The following is an 18,914-nucleotide window of genomic DNA, read 5'->3' as shown; positions in this document are numbered from 1 at the left end:
CTGCTCTGAGTAAAGGAAAGATACCTATTGAAAATATTTGACATTAATGTTAAGATATACTTAAAATTGATCATTGATACAGGTACATATCAAATATACATTATATATATTCCCCAGAAATCACCGTCATTTTAGAAAAAAATCTGGACAAAGTTTTGACATTCTCTGGATTTTAGTTGGTCTGAAGGTTGTGGGTTATTGTTAAGCTGAAATGCCCTGGATTTCATGATGGCGCACTATAACTATTAATATAATTCCATGAAGAAATAACCTGAAAATAACGTGTTAGAGGGATATGACGTATTATAAAATACGTCTGACCAACAGAATCTGCTGAAGGAAAAATGGCAAATAATTTGCCTTTGATTCTGAGATGTGCAGAACTTTTGAAAGTTCCTGCCACCTCTATCTTGGGGAAATGTTTTGTAAGAACACAGGGCGAGTTAGATGTAAGTAAGTTGATTTTGGTGAAACAATTTCAGGTAAGTGTTGTTCTATGAAGTATGGCCAGCCACCACGCTTACTGAGTGTTCCTAACTAGCCATGTCAGTCTAGGATGGTTTGTCAGGAAGCAGGGAAAGAACAGTGGACTAGGAGGTAGGAGACCTAGTTTCTAGTCTGAACTCTAAGAGTGAATAGCCTTTAGTTACAGTGAACTAGGAGAGGTCACCGAAGTCCTTTGAAACCCTGAGGACTTTCCGTCCAGCAGTGAGTAGGATGGCACGGTCTGCTGCCCTCAAGTTCCCCGGTGCTGTTCATGCTTTAAAGAAAGCAGGGTGCTTGCAAATCATCATGATGCTGTAAAAAAATCTAAGTTATTCAAACAATCAGTAAATAGCATACACACGCCATTGCTTTTAGGCATGCAAAAATGAATAAACTAGCCTTTCACTTCTTTTCAGAAGACCTGGAACCAGTCATTTAGGCAAAGTCTTTTTCTACAGTTAAGTCTTTGGAGGAATGTGGGTGCAGAGACAAGGCCCACAAGTTCCCATTTTTTTCTTTCCGTCTTACTACATGCAACGCCCACATCAGTTATGAAAAAAGCACAAAACACCACACTTTGACTCAGCCTCTTTGTCTTCTCAAACTTATTTATAAAGTAAGATTGATCTTGGAAGTAAGAACAAAACTAAACTAAAAGTGTAAACTGAGTTCTATAAAAAAATTCTTGAGGAAATGAATGGAAACTCATTATTGGTAAATTTTTTCTAGATGATTATAACTTATGTTGCCTTCCTCTTACGCTGGGATGTTTAAATGATCTAGTAGATACTTTCGGATAATATTTGGATGATACCTATAACCTACCTTTGCTATAGCAGAGATAACATCTTAAGTAGAGCCTCAGACGTCTGTGACCCTTCTACAGATGGAAATGCTTTTTAGAAATCAGCACTGCCCAACAGATACATAATGTGAACCACACATGTAATTTAAAATTTTCTTTAAAAAAAAAAGATTTTATTTATTTATTTTTAGAGAGGGGAAGGAGGGAGAAAGATAGGGGGAGAAACATCCATGTGTGAGAGATACATTGATTGGTTGCCTCTCACACACCTGGAACTGGGGACCTGGCTCGCAACCCAGACATGTGCCCTGACTGGGAATTGAACCAGTGACCTTTCTGTTTGTAGTCTGGCACTCAATCCACTGAGCCACACCAGCCAGGGCTAATTTAAAATTTTCTAGTAGCTATATTTTAAAAAGTAAGCACAAGACATTAATTTTCATGTTTTACCCAATATGTAAAAATATTATTTCACTGTGTAATATGAAAAATTATTAATGATGTAATTTTCTCCTGTTAAGTCTTCTAAATCCGGTGTATATTTTATACTTACAATACATCTCAATTTATTCACTAAATTTTAAGTGGTTGAAGCTAAACGGAGACCTATCAAAACAAAGTTATGTTTAATAGAAAAATATTTTACATTGTGCTACTTAAAAATAAATTTAAAATCGATTAGAATTAAGTAACATTAAAAATTAAGCTTTTGGGTGTACTAACCACATTACAAGTGCCCAGTAGTTACATGTGGCTGGTGGCTACTGAATCAACTCAGGAGGAGAACATTCTCTTCATCATGGACAGATTCACTAGACAGTACGGGTCTGAATCCTTAAACTCTCAAATCTTCCATTGCAGAAGACTAGACCTATCTTAATATTAAGTCTTTCAAATAGCCTTGTGATAGCCTAAGTCTCATGAAGCTGAACTTCACATTATTAAAGTTTGTGACTGTTTAACTCTTCACATTTGTTAGTTTTATAATATTCTTTTAACCTCATTAGGGGGCCACAGACTAACGTCCAGAAATGATGGGCCTTGACGGTGATGAATTTCTACATGAAATGCCCTATAAATTCACTAAAGAAATGCACTTTCTAGCTTTCCTTTTTCGCTACCAGCCAAGATCACTGTTTCCAACTTGAGAAGACACAACACAACACTTAAGATCCCCATTTCGGTACTACAGTCATAAAATGACATTTGAGTGTAAATTATTAAGACAGAAAAGTTGAGTGAAGATTCGAAATGATAGCAAAGGTTTAAGGTTAATTTTGAATCTAGGCAGATGGACTAACACTAATGAAAGTTTTCTTTCCTCAAGATGAAAAACCCCACACATACCAACACACAGGAAATATGAAGTAATACAGAGTAAGGAAAAAAAGCTAATAAGCACAAGTAAGTTAATATTACTCCCCTGCTTACTGAAGGGGTGGGAGCTCCTGGGGAGCTTCCTATAGCTGCATGGGCACAGCAGAGCCCTTCCCCCCCCCTTTAAAGGCCGCCCGGAAGACACACAGGGTAGCTAGGTTTTAATTTTTAGAAAGCAGGCCTGACCTGGAAGAGGATGTTTAGATCCGCCACCAAGGAATAAGGATCTGTGCAGTGAAGCTTCTGACCCTGCCCTGGTCTGGAGCTGCCCTCTGTGACCCCCCAGTGTGCATTCCTGTTCCGCCGCCTTGGGAACGAGAGTTTGGAGCTCTGGGAGACCAACAAGAAAGAGGGTTGATTTTTGAATCACTTTCCTGGGCTGAATGAGCTTTGCAGATCATGTGCCCTACAGAGCCCGTGAACTCCAGAGCTGTGGTCAGATCTCAAGAAAGCCCCGGGTTTCCCTCTGGGCCTGGGCATCCCTCCGGCCTTGTGCAAAGCTGAAGTATAATTTTGACTTTGAGCCTGAGTCATGGAGATGTGCCTAAGCAACAGATGGTGGAAGTTCATTACTTCCTGCGTTTTGTGACTGAGTTTTAAACAGTCTTGAAGATCTTTATCTTCCCACCAAAGTGTTAGGGGTATGTTGAGTGCTGTGTAGGCACTTTAAAGGAACCTTAAATTTTACTCAGAGGACTAGGTGGAGGAATTCTAATACTTTCACAAAAGCTTTTTGTTAAAAAATTTAAACTACTCTTTCTGTGCCAGAGACTCTTAATTGCTCTTTTCCTGCCCATTTTATAGGTAAGGAAATGGAGACTTAAGAGTGTAATCAAATTTCCAAAGTCATGCAACCAGTTAAGTGACACAGCGGGGACTTGATCCCCGGCTGCCTGACTGCAGGACTCACTGCATGATGCTGTAGAATGGAACGATTTTCATGGAACTGGACCCAAGTGGTTGTATATGGGCGAGCTCATCTAATTCACAGGTGTCACTAGCTGGTAGTGATACTGTTGCTTGTCATTGCAGCCCCAGTTTCTCCTGCTCTGGTTAATAGGATTAGAGAAACCATAATTAAATATTTCAGATGATCTGGGGGTTTAAGAGATATTGACTGTGCTTGTCTCCTCTTGTCACAGGTGGCTGTGTTATTGCAACGTGCCCCAGTTCTGTGACAGTCTACCTCGGTATGAAACCACCCAGGTGTTTGGGAGGACACTGCTTCGCTCAGTCTTCACCGTTATGAGACGGCAACTCCTGGAACAAGCGAGACAGGAAAAAGACAAACTGCCACTTGAGAAACGAACTCTAATCCTCACCCATTTCCCAAAGTAAGGGAGTGGTTTTGGATCTTGCAAATCTTTGTTTCATCTGGGGGCTTGAAATTGATAAATAAGTGCCAAAGCTTGAATCAATAACAAGATCAGGAATGACAGGAAAAGCATTCAGGGAGGAGAGATAAAGGGACCCCCCTCCTTCTCAGCCCCCTCTGCGAGTCCTCCTGGGGACTGCACAGTCCGTCTGTTATTAGCTTGAATTTGTGTGACTGCGGTCAGAGCTCCCTCCGCCCCACCTATCCCACCTGGGTGTCATTGTCTCTGAGCTTCATAGAAGGGGGTGGTGCTTTGTTTTGTGTATTCAGCTGCCAGGAAGCTAGAGGGGGATGGGAGGAGGGGGAGGGTGCAGAAGCAGTTTCCATCTACTCAGAAGTGGTGCAAGAGAACTCAAGTGGTCGGTTTTTTCCATCCTAGACCTCCAACCCTTTCTAAGACTAGTGAATCGCTCCTGCCTCAGCCATAGTGGGCCTGCCCCCTCAACCCTTTGCAAACCAGACCCCAAGAGCAGAGCTGGACAGGAAGAGAAGGGCTTTCTTCACAGTGTTCTTTGTACTTGTATGCTTGGCTTCTTGTAGAATGTACATACTCTTGGGCACCTTGCTTCTTGCACCTGCCAGAACGTCAATATATAAAAAATCACTTAAATATTTTTCAAATGAAGGCCATGTGTTAAAGGGAATAGGAAGTTGCAGTGTTGCACCGTTGGCCTTGCAAATGCATTTTCCAATCTGAGAACCAAATATCTTAGTTAAGAGGCTGCTGGTAAAAGGCGCTGAGTGTGCACTTGTCACGGAGCAATGATAGCAAAACATGAATGAGACCATTCATTTTGTGGGTGTCATCCTGCCTACAGTAGTGCTGGGTAGGAGAGGTAGAAGTTAAAATCTAAAAAGGCCTTCTAGGCGTGCTGGTATAGAGAATAGAGTTTAAGAGAGGAGGTATTCTATTCTTTGACCAAAGATGGAGGAAACCCTGTTGTAGTTGCAAAACTAGGTTTTTATTATTAAGATATTATTACTGGATTACCCAGTTTGTGTCTTAGGAAAGACAATTTTAATTTTTTAAAATAAGCTAGGTCTATGCCCTGATTGGTGTGGCTCAGTGGGTTGGGCATCAGCCTGCAAAGCCAAAGGTTGCCAGTTCAATTCTCAGTCAGGGCACATACCTGTGTTGTGGGTTCAGTCCCAGGTCAGGGTGTGTACAAGAGGCAACCGATTGATGTTTCTCTCGCATCAATGTTTCTCTCCCTCTCTCCCTCCCTCCCATCCCTTCTCTCTCAAAAAAAAAAAAAAATGTTAGGTCCAAAACAACAAGAAAAATGATTTTCAGGTTCAAAATTCCTTTGTTGCTTAACACAAACCAGGAGCCTTATGTGAAGGATGTTATGGGTAAACCTGATGAGATTTCACTGAAAGTCCAATATTTGCATGTAAGTCCTTGCATCCCAATTTTCAGTATTTTATTGAGAAAACCAGCAGCTGAGACTGAGGCATGACATGAACAATTTGTCTCCCTCCAGGGGGCAAGATTTAGAAGCACTTAAACTGCAGTTTGGATGTTACCCCTAAATGTGTTATGAACTCTGGGCATGCTCATCTGTTTCAGTGGCTGCCTTTTAACTAGTCTAAGCTCCTTCCCTTAGAGATTAAAGCCATTTTCTTACTACTGTCTCTATTGCATTTGCCACATAAGCAGCATTTTATGTTTTCAGATTATAGTCGTCATTTGGTCTCTAAGCCAAGGGACAAAGAGGAAAAGAGGACCCCCCCACCTTCGATAGTGCTTAAAGAAAAATTTTAATTATATTGCATAGTGACAATTTTTTCCCCATAGCAAATGTATTTCGCTTCTTGCAGATATTTGCTAATTATAGGGTGGTTTGTTCCTTCAACCCATAGTTCTGGCATGCTTGTGCTGTTGAGCTAATCAATGCTGCTTTTTCTTCTCTTTTACTAATGGTAGGGTAAAATTACCACCCACTTCTCTTTTTAAATCTCTTTTCATGGACTAGAACAACATTTGAGGCTGTTAGGGAATTATACCAACAGGTTTGGCAGCAGAATCGCACATGGGTTGAAGCCCGAGATTGAGTCTTGGGCACTGTTTCCAAGCAAGAGCTGCAGCGCCCTCCGTACCACCTGGGAGGCCGCTGGTTCACAGAGGCATTTCCAGAGCCTTCCTCCTTACCTGCCTCCTCTTCATGCTTTGCCCACTTGGCTTTACCTTGTGCCTTTCCCCCATCTACCTGCTTACAAGGTTGTTTAAAAAAAGCTTAATATCTATATTTCATTCTAAAAGTGATAAAAGTGCACGTTGATGAAAATTGTTAAGGAGTATAACACCTGCCTCAGCCCTGCCTTTAGTGCTTTCAGATATTTCTAGATATTTCTACATGTATTATGTTCTTTTAGTTCACATACAATTTTGTATTCTGTGTTTATAAAACAAGCACACTCTCATGTCATTATATGAGACCATTCTTTATTATAATGAAATAACTACATCTGTATATGCATATATAACACACACATGTAATTATTTTTCTAAGTTACTAATGGCATTTTTCTTTGGTGAGTCTGTGCCCAGCTCTGTGAAGTGTTTTGAGTATCTAATTACGAACAAAGGAGTAGTCTAGGAAAGGAAAGGAAACTTACTTCTGTGATGAAGGGCAGTTGGGAAAATCTTGAGGACTGTGTAAGGGAAGGGCAGGTCTGCTTAGGAAAAGGGGGAAATGAATCAAGAACCTTCTCTCATCTGCAAGATCAAGATAGGATGCTGTCCGTCTTTCTCTGTTTGGTAAGAAACATGCTAACGTGTTTTCAAACATTCCTTAATGGTGGCTTGCTTAGCAAGAAATGACTCATGTGGTTTCTGTAAAGCATGAATTACACTATCAAGTGAGGTTAGGTATTCATTCAAGTGGTACCTTGTTTTTAAATTTTCTATGAGCAGCAAGTCAGAAGAAATCCCAGGACCTTTTCCCATCTGTTTTTACATCCAAGAAACCAACTCTTCTCTCCCCTGAAATCATCTAAAATCTTGCAAGAAGAATATTGAGAATAACAATAATATTTTTAGTAATAGTGATGATGATGATAACAAGTGTTTGATCAGCTGTCCAAGACCTTGGTGCTGGATATGTTTTACAATATAAAAATTTAAAAATTTTATAAAGGTAATCAATATTACACATGTGCCATAGAGTACAGCTCCAGGAGTGGGGTTAATTCTCCCAAATTAAATCCATTCATAATTATAAAGACTATAAATAGTCTTATGTATGTTAAGGTCAGATTTTGTTGCAAAATGGGTTATGGGAAATCTTTTTTTTAAGGGCTTTTGGCTTTTACAATTTCAGAGAAGGGATATAGATGGCTTATACTAGCTAACCTTTATTGCGTCATTACACTCTAAACTTCCAGAGGGCAAGTGGTTGTTTGCCCTGTCCTTCTAGCACCTAACTCAGTGCCTGGCACTTGGTAGGTGTGCCATCGATATCTGTTGAGTGAATGAATGAACGAAGCACATACTAGGGTTCAGGCACCATTTTAGGCACGTACATTAGCTTATCCCTCCCGACCACCTTAGGCAGGAATTACTGTTGGTATTTCCATTTTATAAAAGGGGACACTGGGGAAGAGGAAAGTTAAGAACCTGTTTCAAGATCATACAAATAAGTGGTGAGCTTCTTAAATAAATTCTAGAGCCCAAGCTCTTAGCTGTTATTCTTTGTTCTTCCACTAGAGTTAATGTACCTTAAAAGTGGCTTGCAGGAAAATATTCTAGTACCAGAAGAGTAGATTTTTGTTGGTATTTCAACCATAGTTCTTCATTTTTGGTGAACATAAGAATTATCTAAGATACTCACCAAAACTTAGTTCCCGAGGCCCAGTAAGCCTAGGTGAAGTGTGGGTAGCTGTTTTTCAAACAAGGTCTCCAGGTAATTTCTGTGGGCCCCTAGAACTTGAGATCCATTTGGTTTACAACACAACAGGCCATATAACTTAGTAATTAACTACTGGTTCAATCTTGGTCCTGAATTTACTAGTTGTGGGACTTGGTACCAGTTATTTAATCTCTCTCTGCCTTAAGTTTTTTCATCTGTAAAGGTGTGAAGATCAAGTAAGTTAGAAGTTAAGAGTAAAAGCCATGTGTGTGTGGGATAAATAAAAATAATATACATAACTCATTGAGTTGATGTGAGGATTCAGTAAGTCATGAGAACAGTGCAGGCCCTTGGCGAGTGCTGGCTGAAGGTTAGTAACTTTTGTCATGGTAACGACTGACAATGACAGCTACCTAGAGGACTGAAATCCCCAATTCTCCTGGTGCAATGCCATGTGTAGTCTATGTTATGTCAGTCTATGCCGAGTCAAAAGAAAACAAATGTGTAGAAATGCATTCTTGTGAATATTCCAGGGCCCCCCGACAAAATTATCATTTGAGTCATGATTGTGTAGCACGTCTGCGAGTTGAATGTGAGAGGCTGATGTTCAGGTGATGGCCACAGATGGCTAGTGCTTCCGTTTCTCTGGCAGTACGTTAGTTTTGGGTCTTACTATTGCTTTTATTCTTGTGTCCAGGTTTCTGTCCATGTTAGAAGAAGAAGTTTATAGTCAGAACTCTCCCATCTGGGATCAGGACTTCCTATCAGCCTCTTCCAGAACCAGCCAGCTAGGAATCCAAACAGGTAAATTTCTTTTTGCATCAATCAGAGAACAACCAGGAAGGGTTGCTTGCAGTTCACTCTGCATTTATTTGTTTTTTTTCATCAAGAAATTGAAGACTGGAGCCAGCAAATTTTGCACCTGCACCTCTGTTACTGAGGAGAGCAGGTGCAAATCAGTTAAAACAACTACTGTTCCTACTCTTGAGTTTGCTTAGCTTGCACATTACAATTTTGTAGGAGGTGTAAAATACCAGACAGCTCAGCTCTGCAGTCCATTCCTGGCTGTTTTTAAAGACACTTATAATCTCTGTCAATGGCTTGATATGCCCACGAATCAAGTTTCAGTCTGGTTTCTGAATCCATGATGTCTGTTTTGTGTATCAAGTTACCGTCATGTGTAATGATAGCACGGTGAGTGGAAGACAGTAGTAATCTTGTCTCAGGCCATGATGAACTTCCCAGTGGGGCCAGGACATCCTTGACATTGCTTTGAGTCAGCCGGTAGCAGCACCTGGCATTTTCGTGAGGATGGAAGACATGTGATTTGTGGAGTCATGCTGATTCCAGAGTGACGATCTGGATTTCTGCCTTTGATACTGGGAGGAATCAGAGATGCCAAAATAGTCATGTGTATGTGGCCATTGGGAAAGACAGAATGCAGAATTTTTTAAAAAAGATTTTATTTATTTATTTTTTAGAGAGAAGGGAAGGGAGGGAGATAGAGAGGGAGAGAAACATAATGTGCGAGAGAAATATTGATCAGCTGCTCCTTGCACCTCTCCATCTGGGGACCTTGCCTGCAACACAGGCATGTGCCCTGACCAGGAATTGAACCAGCTACCTTTTGATTTGCAGGCTGGTGCTCAATCCACTGAGCCATACCAGCCAGGGCAGAATGCAGAATTTTGCTTTTAGAGATGTTAGTAGCCCTAGCTCAATGTGTAATAGGGGGGCTTGTAAGTATCGCCCCCAGGAAATAATTTTGTTCTTGCTATTTTTTTTCCCCAGAAAGAATTTTACATTAAATAAAAGTGACCCTTTCTAGTATATAGTTCTGTGAAATTAAAAAAAAAAAGATTTTATTTATTTATTTTTAGAGAGAGGGGAAGGGAGGAAGAAAGGGAGAGAAACATCAGTGTGTCATTGCCTCTTGCATGCCCCCTACTGGGGGGCCTGGGGACCTGGCCTACAAGCCAGGCATGTGCTCTGACTGGGAATCGAACCGGCCACCCTTTGGTTAGCAGGCCGGCACTCAGTCCGCTGTGCCACACCAGCCAGGGCTGGTTCTGTGAATGTGGACAAACATACATTATTGTGTAACCACCCACTACCATCAAATTATAGAACAGTTGCATCACCCTGAAAAGTTCTGTTGTACTCCTATGTAGTTCTTTCATTGCCTACCCCCAGCACTGACTACCACGAATTGTATTTTCTCTATAGTTATTATTATTATTTTTGTCTTTTCTAGAAGGTCATATGAATGGAATCATTTAGTACATAGCTTTTTGAATATGGCTCCTTTTACTCAGCATAATGCATTTGAGAAGGTATTTAAAAATTTTTTTTCATATAGAGTCCAAGTTTGGATGGAAATATAATTAAATTCCTACAAAGCAGAATACTTAAGGAATGAGGCATTTTGTTTTGGATCAAAACCTTTTTGTTTGCATTCTTGTTACCAAAAATGCGCGTGCGTGCGTGCGTGCGTGCGTGCGCGTGTGTGTGTGTGTTAGGGTCAGGAAGACTTTTGAGCAGACCGGATCTCTCCAGGAGATCCTCCAGAAAAGAATATATAAGAAAATTATATATATATTCTGTTTTACCTGAGGTCATAGAATATAGTTGCATGTTTTTCTCGTCCCAAACCTGTAGCCCTTTGGGGTCTCTCTGTGCATATTGCCCTTTTCCTCCAAACCTGAGTTTACTGGATGTGTTTACTGTGGTGACTGGGCGTATGCCTTTTTGTCCCTGTGCTGTTCACTTTATCTTTGTCGTGATCTCTGCTGCCTTTCAAATGGCATCTCATCCACAGACTCTTCCCTAATTCTTCCCGTGCCTTCTAGCCAGCCCTGGATCGCTTTTCTTTCTCGCCTCCACAGAACCTTGAGTATATCCTACCCTTGGTTCTCAAACTTGGCTGCACAATGGCATCACCCGTGGTGATTTAAAATAATACTAATTTCTGAGTCCCCTCCCCAGAACGTGTGATGTAATTTGCCTAGGGTGTGGCCTAGGCATTTTAAAAGCTCCCCACGTGATTCTGATGTGCAGCAATATCTGAGAACTACTGTGTCATGCAATACTTACCTCATGTTATCCTAGACCCATTTTTTTCTGTACATCTTTTCTTTTCTATGAGTGTGACCCCTAAATCGTCAGAGACCCAGTTTTGTCACAGTAATGATAGTAACTGATACTTCCATTAAGTGCTCGCCTATGAAGCTTGCTTCATGTCATTAAGCCTTAACACAAAGCCTGGGAAGTTGCTATTTTATCCCATTTATTCATAGATGAGAATTGCACAAGACCAGATCTCGTTAAGTGACAAAACTGGGTTTTACACGCGGGTCTGCCTAATTCCTAAGCACTATATACTGCATTACCAGCCAGACCTCTGACCACTGCATTGCGCTACTTTCCTGTGCATTGCAAATGGACAGGCGAGTGCTTGTGGAAGGAATGAGTGAAGGACACAGTCTCTTCCTTCAGACAGGGGGACACCAAAGCTATTCAGCACAGTCCACTTAATTCTTTTCTGGAGGGTCTTCTGGAGAGATCCTGCCTGCTCAAAAGTCTCCCTGACGCTTGCCTGCTCAAACTGCTTCCCAGTCTCTTCCACTTCCAGCAAATTATCCGTCATGGCACAGGATGGAGAAGGCAGAGTTATCTCTGTCCCGCTGGGAATTCCATGTTTATTTCTATGGCTAAGGTTGTAACCCAGTTCAGCTGGATTGTACTCTTCAGTATTACCTGGAGCCATTGGAAACAGGCTGTCTTCTCCTGTTGTACTTTAATTGCAGTGAGCTCTCTTTGGGGAGAGAAGAGTGCAATCATTGACTTAATTGGCATGTCTGCACATCTGTGCAACTGTGATAAATGACATTCATAATGATGGCTCTGCAGTTGTGCAAGATACCGAGATGTCTTCAGAATCACCAGAGCTTCCTCTTTGTGTAGACTCACTCCAGTGTACTTTGAAATTCAGGAGGCCTGTGTACTGGAAGGAAAACCATATAGCGTGGCACTTTAGTATATTCTGAGTCTTTCATGCAGACTGCTATTATTCAGTTCGTGGTGCCGTGGACTGGTGTCTCTCTGTGGCTTGGGTTACTTGTTCCATCACTTTCTGGGCTGCTGGGAATAGCCTCTGCACACTGAATGGTGTTTGCACTGAAACTTAGGTCAACATTCTCTGTGGACAGCTGCCTGCACTGGCAAACTCTGTCGCATATGTGACCAGTGTCACTGAAAATGTCTGTATCCCTCGTCCACTCTCACCTCATCAGCTACAGATCAGCAGCACACTAGCAAAGCAACATCCTATTTCTTACACTGGCTTTAAGAAAAGGTTTTGTTTGGAAATACTCTCAAACTTACATAAAAGTTACAAGAATAGAACAACGAAATTTTGTGTATTGTGTATACTTTATGCAGGTTCGCTGATTGTTAACATTTTTCCATACTTGCTTTCTCATCCCTTCTCTCTCTCTCTCTCTGTTTCTCTTCTATCTCTGTCTCTAATTTTTTTCCCCTAAACTACTTGAAATTTGCAAACATCATACCCCTTTACTGACTTCAGTGAGTATCTCCCAAGAACAAGGCCATTCTCTTACTTAACAGTGTAGTTATCAAAGTAAGGAATTTTAATCTTGATGCAAGGTTAAAACCTTATTATTTATAAGCTATTTTATGTTTTTGCCTCTTTTCTCAATCATGTGGTTTATAGCATATTTTGCATCACATCAGGGGGCACGTGATGATGACCTGTCCTGTTTTGTTGATATTAAGTTTGATCACTTGATTAAGGTGGTATTTTACAAGGTTTCTCCACAGCCATGTTACCATTTTTCCTCTTGTAATAAAAAAGTACTTTTGTGGGGAGATACTTTGAAATTATCTGTCTTCTTCAGAATTATTCTCACAAGGTTTAGCCTGCACAGATGATTCTCCTAAATTGATTATTATATGCTGGCTGCCAAATTTTTTTTTTCTAACTTCCATAATTCCTTCCTTATTTCTTTGTTGGCATTCTGTAAGAAAGAGCTTTACCTTCTCCCCACTTATTTTTCTTTTCATTTGTGATTTTATCACTATGAACTCAGATATTTTTATTCTACTCTGTGGGTTATAATCCTTTTCTGTCTTTATTATCATGCTCACATTGACCCCATTTCTTTTATTTTAAAGATGACTTCTTTGAGGTAATTGGGCGGGAATGGGATGGTCTCATGTGCACTTGGTTCCTCATTATCTAAGACAAAAGTTATCTAATACCTTATTTTCCTTTTCTTGAGACAGTCATCAATCCACCTCCTGTGGCTGGGACGATTTCCTACAATTCAAACTCATCTTCCCTTGAGCAGCCAAATGGAGGGAGCACCAGTCCTTCCAGCAAAGGCTCTTCTGGGCTTGAGGCAAACCCAGGTAATCACTTAGGGGACATAATAGAGGGTTGTGAATTGCCTTAGAAGTTCTCTTGTAATCTGAGACATTCCAGAAGTAGACTTAGACCAACTACAGATTGTTCATGTCCAGGATTTCAATGGCTATAAATGACTTGGAGCTGTATTGGGTAGTTATGACTGTGTAACAAACCAACCCAAAGTGCAGAACCTTAAAATCAAACCATAATCTTTTATTATGACAGTTCTCTCATTCTGTGTGTTGCCTGGCTGGTGGCTGGTCTCAGCTGCCTCATTAAGTCTTGGCCAGGCTTGCTCCTGAGTTCTACCTGTTGACTGGGGCTCTGTCCTGGGCTTAACAAGAATCTAAAGCTGGAGCATCTCTGTTCCATATATTTCTCCTCCTCCTCCTGGGATCATTGGGCTTTTGTTTTCTTTTCTTGGGACAGAATATAATGGGTCTTTATAATGATGTCAGAAGCACCAGAGAGGAGGCAGAAATAGTTTCTTAAAGCCTAGGCTTAGCACTGGGATACCATCACTCCTGCCTTATTTTATCATCCAAAGCAAATCACATGGTGAAACTCAGAGTCAAGGGTGGAGAAATATAGTTTGCTCCTTGTGTAGGAAGAACTGCAAAATCACATGGTGGAGTGTGGATACCAGGAGGGTAAAGACTTTGACCATTTATGTAATATGCCACATGGGCACAAACATTTCTTAATCCTAAAGTTTTGATTTCACAGAAAAAGAATGTTTTGAAGGTTGCATTTCTGGCCACAGGCTTGACATCAAACAAATCTTGGATATGACCAAAGTTTGACTTTAAAGAAGTGACATAAAAGAGGGAGAGAAGAGGATTGTATATGAAGTACCAAATTTTTAGCATGTGTGCCTCCATTCTGTATTCTCTCTCCCGCGTGCAAGGGAGACACCACTCAATCCAGACACTCTGCCAGTGAACTCGGATGTAGCCTCAGATTCTTTCTTAATACTATTAGCAGTCCCTCAAGTTGGGGGCTTACTAGGTATACACCTCAGCTACAGAATAAATAGTTCACAGCATTACTTTCAGGGCATCATGGAATTTGAAGGCTTGTTGGTTACCTCTGATACAACTAAGAGAGTTACAAAAACAAGAACTCAAAAAGTTCATTTAGTAATTAACACATAATATTTCTGGAAGTATCTTGGATGGACAAGATACTTTACATTGCTCTTCTTTTGAACTAAAGATAGTGAGATTGCTGTATGGAAATGTGCTTAGTGGGATTCTCTCCTGAAGAATCAATTACACTGGAATATCTAAAATTAAAAAAAAATTAATTGTAAAAATAAATATATGCTATAACAGAAAAAGATTAAGGAAAACCAGCATGATAGTGGAAAAAAGAAAATCAAAAAGCCACCAAGCAATTTAAAGAGGAAGTTGGGAGAAAGTTTTCCTTGTCTTTGCCTGGCCTTTACCAGCATGTGACATGTTAACAATGACCCTGCTTACTTTGTGAAGCATCATTTTAAAGCCCCCCCCCCCCCAAAAAAAAGAAGCATTTTGAGAGATAATGAAAAAATTGAATTGATTAGCAAAATAAAATACTTCACTAGTATATTTCAAACATATATAGATGTGTATATAATATATATACACACATATATAAACATATATACATAAAGGAGAGAATTAACAGAACTACAAGGAAAAATAAATCAACCAACAGTTGAAAACAAAGAAACATCTCTGGGTAGTTCATAAATCAAGCAGACAGAACTACCTGTGATGGCATAGAAGTCCTGAAAACATGATCAGCAAGCTCAATCAAATGGTTGTATAGAGATTATTACTCCTAAAAATCAGAAAATACACATTTATTCCAAGAACACACTACACATTTATAAATAATTGGTCATGTTTTAGGCTATAAAGCCAGTTTAAAAAAACTGTGACATTTTGGTATTACATGGACTAGGTTCTCTAACCACGAAGGGACTAAATTAGAGTTAATAATGAATGATAACTAGAATAACTCCTTGTATTTACGAATGGAGAAATGTATGCTTTAATAACTCATATTAAGTTAAACAGCATCATTGGAAATAGAAAACATTCAGAACGGATCTGTCGTTGGCAGTTATTGGGCCCTCCCACTTCCTTTTCTCCACCATCCATTGCCACCTCTTTCCTGGGCAAATTGAGGTTTGACTTTCATACTTATTAGTGTTATTAGGCAATTGGTTGGATTAGTCAACGTATGTTACCAGCTTTGTGTTTAAAATAACCCATTGTTTGCCATTTTATTTTGATCCTAACAGGAGAAAAGAGGAAAATGAATGACTCTCATGTTTTGGAGGAAGCCAAGAAACCCCGAGTTATGGGGGATATTCCAATGGAATTAATCAACGAGGTCATGTCTACCATCACAGACCCTGCAGTGATGGTTGGACCAGAGGTCAGCGGGGTGAACCTGGGCAGCCAGCTGGTAGACCCCTTTTGCCCTCCTAGCGACTCTAGCTGCTGGAAATGGGGACGGTATCACTGTGAGCATGCCACGGCACCTGGTTTGCATTTATCCTGGTGGTCACGGTAGTGGGGGCAGGAAAAGCTGGTTGGAGAGGTGATTCCCCTTGGTGAATATCATATCACAGGGAAACTTAGTAATAATCTCACACTGATGAAGCTATTTCTCTTCCCTCAATTTTTTTTTTTTTTAAATCCTTACCTGAGGATATGTTTATTGATGAGAGAGAGACAGAGAAACAGCTATGTGAGAGAGAAACAGTGACTGGTTGCCTCTCGTATGCACCCTGACTGGGGATTGAACCAACTTTTTGGTGTACGGGATCATGCTTCAAGTAACCAAGCCACCTGGCCGAGATCTCCCTCAGCTTTTTATCTTGAAAAATTTAAACCACCATAAATGTTGGAAAAATTCCATGATAAAGACTTTTTAGATTCACCAATTATTAATATTATGCTACATTTGATTTGTCTCTGTGCTCCTCCTTGCCTCTCTCCCCATCTCTCCCTTTCTCCTGTGAACCTTTTAGAACCATTTCAGAATAAAATATATATGTCATAACCCTTTACCCCTAACTATTTTTGCCTGTGTCTTGTAAGATTAAGGCTATGTTTTTACATTATCCAATGTAGTTATCATGAGCAGAGAATTTAGCTAGGTTACAGTATTGTCTGATATATGGGTTAGCAAACTATAGCCTGCAGGCCAAATCTGGCCCACTGTCTCTTGTTGTCAGTAAAGTTTTTTGAACCATATTGTCTGTGTCTGCCTTGCATTACAAGAGCAGATTTGAATAATTGAGACAGGGGATGTGTGGCTCGCAAAGGCTAAAATATTTGTTATCTGGCCCTTTATAGAAAAGTTTGCTGACACCTTCCCTAATATACAGCTTATATCCAGATATCTTAGATATTATTATATTAGATATATATATCTGGATATAAGCTGTATATTAGATCCATAATATATACTCAACGACCTATATTATGTCCTTGATAACATTGGTTGCATTCGGTTCTAATCTCTTCGGTCTGTCATCTAGAATAATTCCCAGCCCTCTTTTGGTATTTCATGGCAGTGCCATTTTTGAAGAGCCCTGGTCACTAGTTTTGTATAATATTCCTTCATTTGGATTTTGTCTGTTTGCTCGAGGTTAGATTCAAATAAAGCATTTTGGGGAGAAGTACTGCCATCGTTTCATGCATTCCATCCAGAAACAGGGCACTTTAAGGCATTTGTGACAGCTTCCAGGAGATCAAGAAACAGCTTGGAGATTATTTTGCAAAACATCTTTTTGAACTTTAGTTAAAGTGTGACTCTGCTAGATTAAAATATCTAGTTTTTATTTGTCATGTTTCCTTAGATATTTATTTTCGGGTATAAGGGTAGTTCATAGAACTGGAATGTTGTAATAGAAAGACCTCATTATGAAATTGTCTTTCCTCCTAGTTACCCAAACCTGGGGACAAAGGCTGTGTGTAGTACCTTTCGCATACTTGTCTTTCAGGGATTTAGGAATTTCACAGATTAGCTGAGCTCAGGTTTTTCAGCTGTAAAATGTAGATGCAGTCATACCTTTCAGAATTTGTTGGGTGGATGTTGTAGCTTACTGGAGGTAGCTCCTACTGGCATACAGAGCCAGTTGTGAAACTTTCAGGAATTCCGTGAGCTGGTTGTTAAATATGTTGGTAGCTTGAAATTGACTACAGTGGCACCTGGTCACCTGTAGACCAATGAAATGAGCAAGTACTCCCAATTAGGGGCTTTTCTTCCCTGGGGAGCTGTTTGAATACTTTACCTGCTTATGGCTTGCTGTATTAAATACAATAGGGAGTGTAACATGCTGGCACAGGTTGGGCTGCCTGCTAGGATAGAGAATGGGTCAACAGATACCTCTTTGGAAAGAAGACTGCCCTCCAAAAAGAGTTACTGACGATATAAATGTGACTGTCCCCACTGGTCCTGTAAAGAGAATTTGGGATCTGTCATCCCGAGGGCCCTATAAAACTTAGGGAGGATTCCTCCAAACCAGGGGTTCTCAAGCTATAGCCCATAGGCCAAATCCAGTCTGCCCTCCTCCTTTTAAATAAAGTTTTATTGGAACACCATTATACCCATTCATTTATGTGTCATCTGTGGCTGCTTTCACACCACAACAGTGTTGACTAATTGCCACAGAGACCTGGCCCTTCAGAGAAAAGTTTGGTGACTCCTAATCTATACCAAATATCCATGTACACATATGATGCTCTGATCTCTCAAAATGCTTTACCTACCTTTTCTATTTTGTTTTCATAACGTGCATGTTTGGGGCCCTGCAAATCCAAAGCTTATTAGAACACAGAAGAGCACTGTTGTTGATGTGCCCTGTCCCCATTGTCTTAAAAGAAGAGCTCTGTGTAATTTTTTCCTGTCTCCTGCATCCCAGAACAATTTTCTGTCAGCACATTCGGCCAGGGACGAGGCAGCCAGGCTGGAAGAGCGCAGGGGCGTGATTGAATTTCACGTGGTCGGCAATTCCCTGAACCAGAAACCCAACAAGAAGATCCTCATGTGGCTCGTTGGTCTGCAGAATGTGTTCTCCCATCAGCTGCCCCGAATGCCCAAAGAGTACATCACACGGCTTGTCTTTGACCCGTAAGTGGTACTTTGCCCTTCCTTCTTTTTATATTTCTTTTTTAAATGAAAGAGGAACTACTCAGAAAGTGAGAGGCAGCCATGGTCACCCACTGAATCCAGCTGCCTCTTGTCACAATGTACATACAAAGCTACATTAAGAGAATTGTCATGTCTAAAGGATTATTTTTCAAGAATTCATACATTTTTTGTTAATAATAATGCTTTGTGTTTGAAGGTGCTGGTGTCTGTCCTGTGTTTCATTTATTGTAGCAAAGAAAGAATATAAAAACTAAGAAGATGCCCCACTTTTTTAATAGTCAGAACATTCTTGATTTTCGTGTATTAATTAGGTATCATGGTTGCCTGGGTCTGCAAGTGCTAGGAAAGTTATTGGGATATCAGACGTTAACTTTGAAAATCCATTGCTTAAAAAAAAAAACCCCTAAAGAACAGTCATTACATTTTTCAGACAGGTGC

The 18,914-nt window shown here is 40.3% G+C and overlaps 1 protein-coding gene across 1 annotated transcript in view; it reads left to right on the top strand.

Annotated features, from left to right (window-relative positions):
- Positions 1 to 18,914, top strand: part of KAT2B (lysine acetyltransferase 2B) — a 93,083-nt gene that overhangs the window by 52,954 nt on the left and 21,215 nt on the right. Inside the window, exons 6-10 of the mRNA XM_054595554.1 lie at positions 3,811 to 4,002; positions 8,592 to 8,698; positions 13,199 to 13,324; positions 15,613 to 15,749; positions 18,247 to 18,455. Coding sequence (XP_054451529.1) covers positions 3,811 to 4,002; positions 8,592 to 8,698; positions 13,199 to 13,324; positions 15,613 to 15,749; positions 18,247 to 18,455 — 771 coding nt within the window. The remainder of the gene's footprint in view (positions 1 to 3,810; positions 4,003 to 8,591; positions 8,699 to 13,198; positions 13,325 to 15,612; positions 15,750 to 18,246; positions 18,456 to 18,914) is intronic.

This window comes from Pteronotus mesoamericanus, unplaced genomic scaffold (assembly GCF_021234165.1).
Source record: "Pteronotus mesoamericanus isolate MK-2021 breed Mesoamerican mustached bat unplaced genomic scaffold, CSHL_Meso_final scaffold_54, whole genome shotgun sequence".
Lineage (NCBI taxonomy): Eukaryota > Metazoa > Chordata > Mammalia > Chiroptera > Mormoopidae > Pteronotus > Pteronotus mesoamericanus.
The sequence above is the reverse complement of the archived record's forward strand: the minus strand, read 5'-3'. Positions and strand labels throughout refer to the sequence as shown.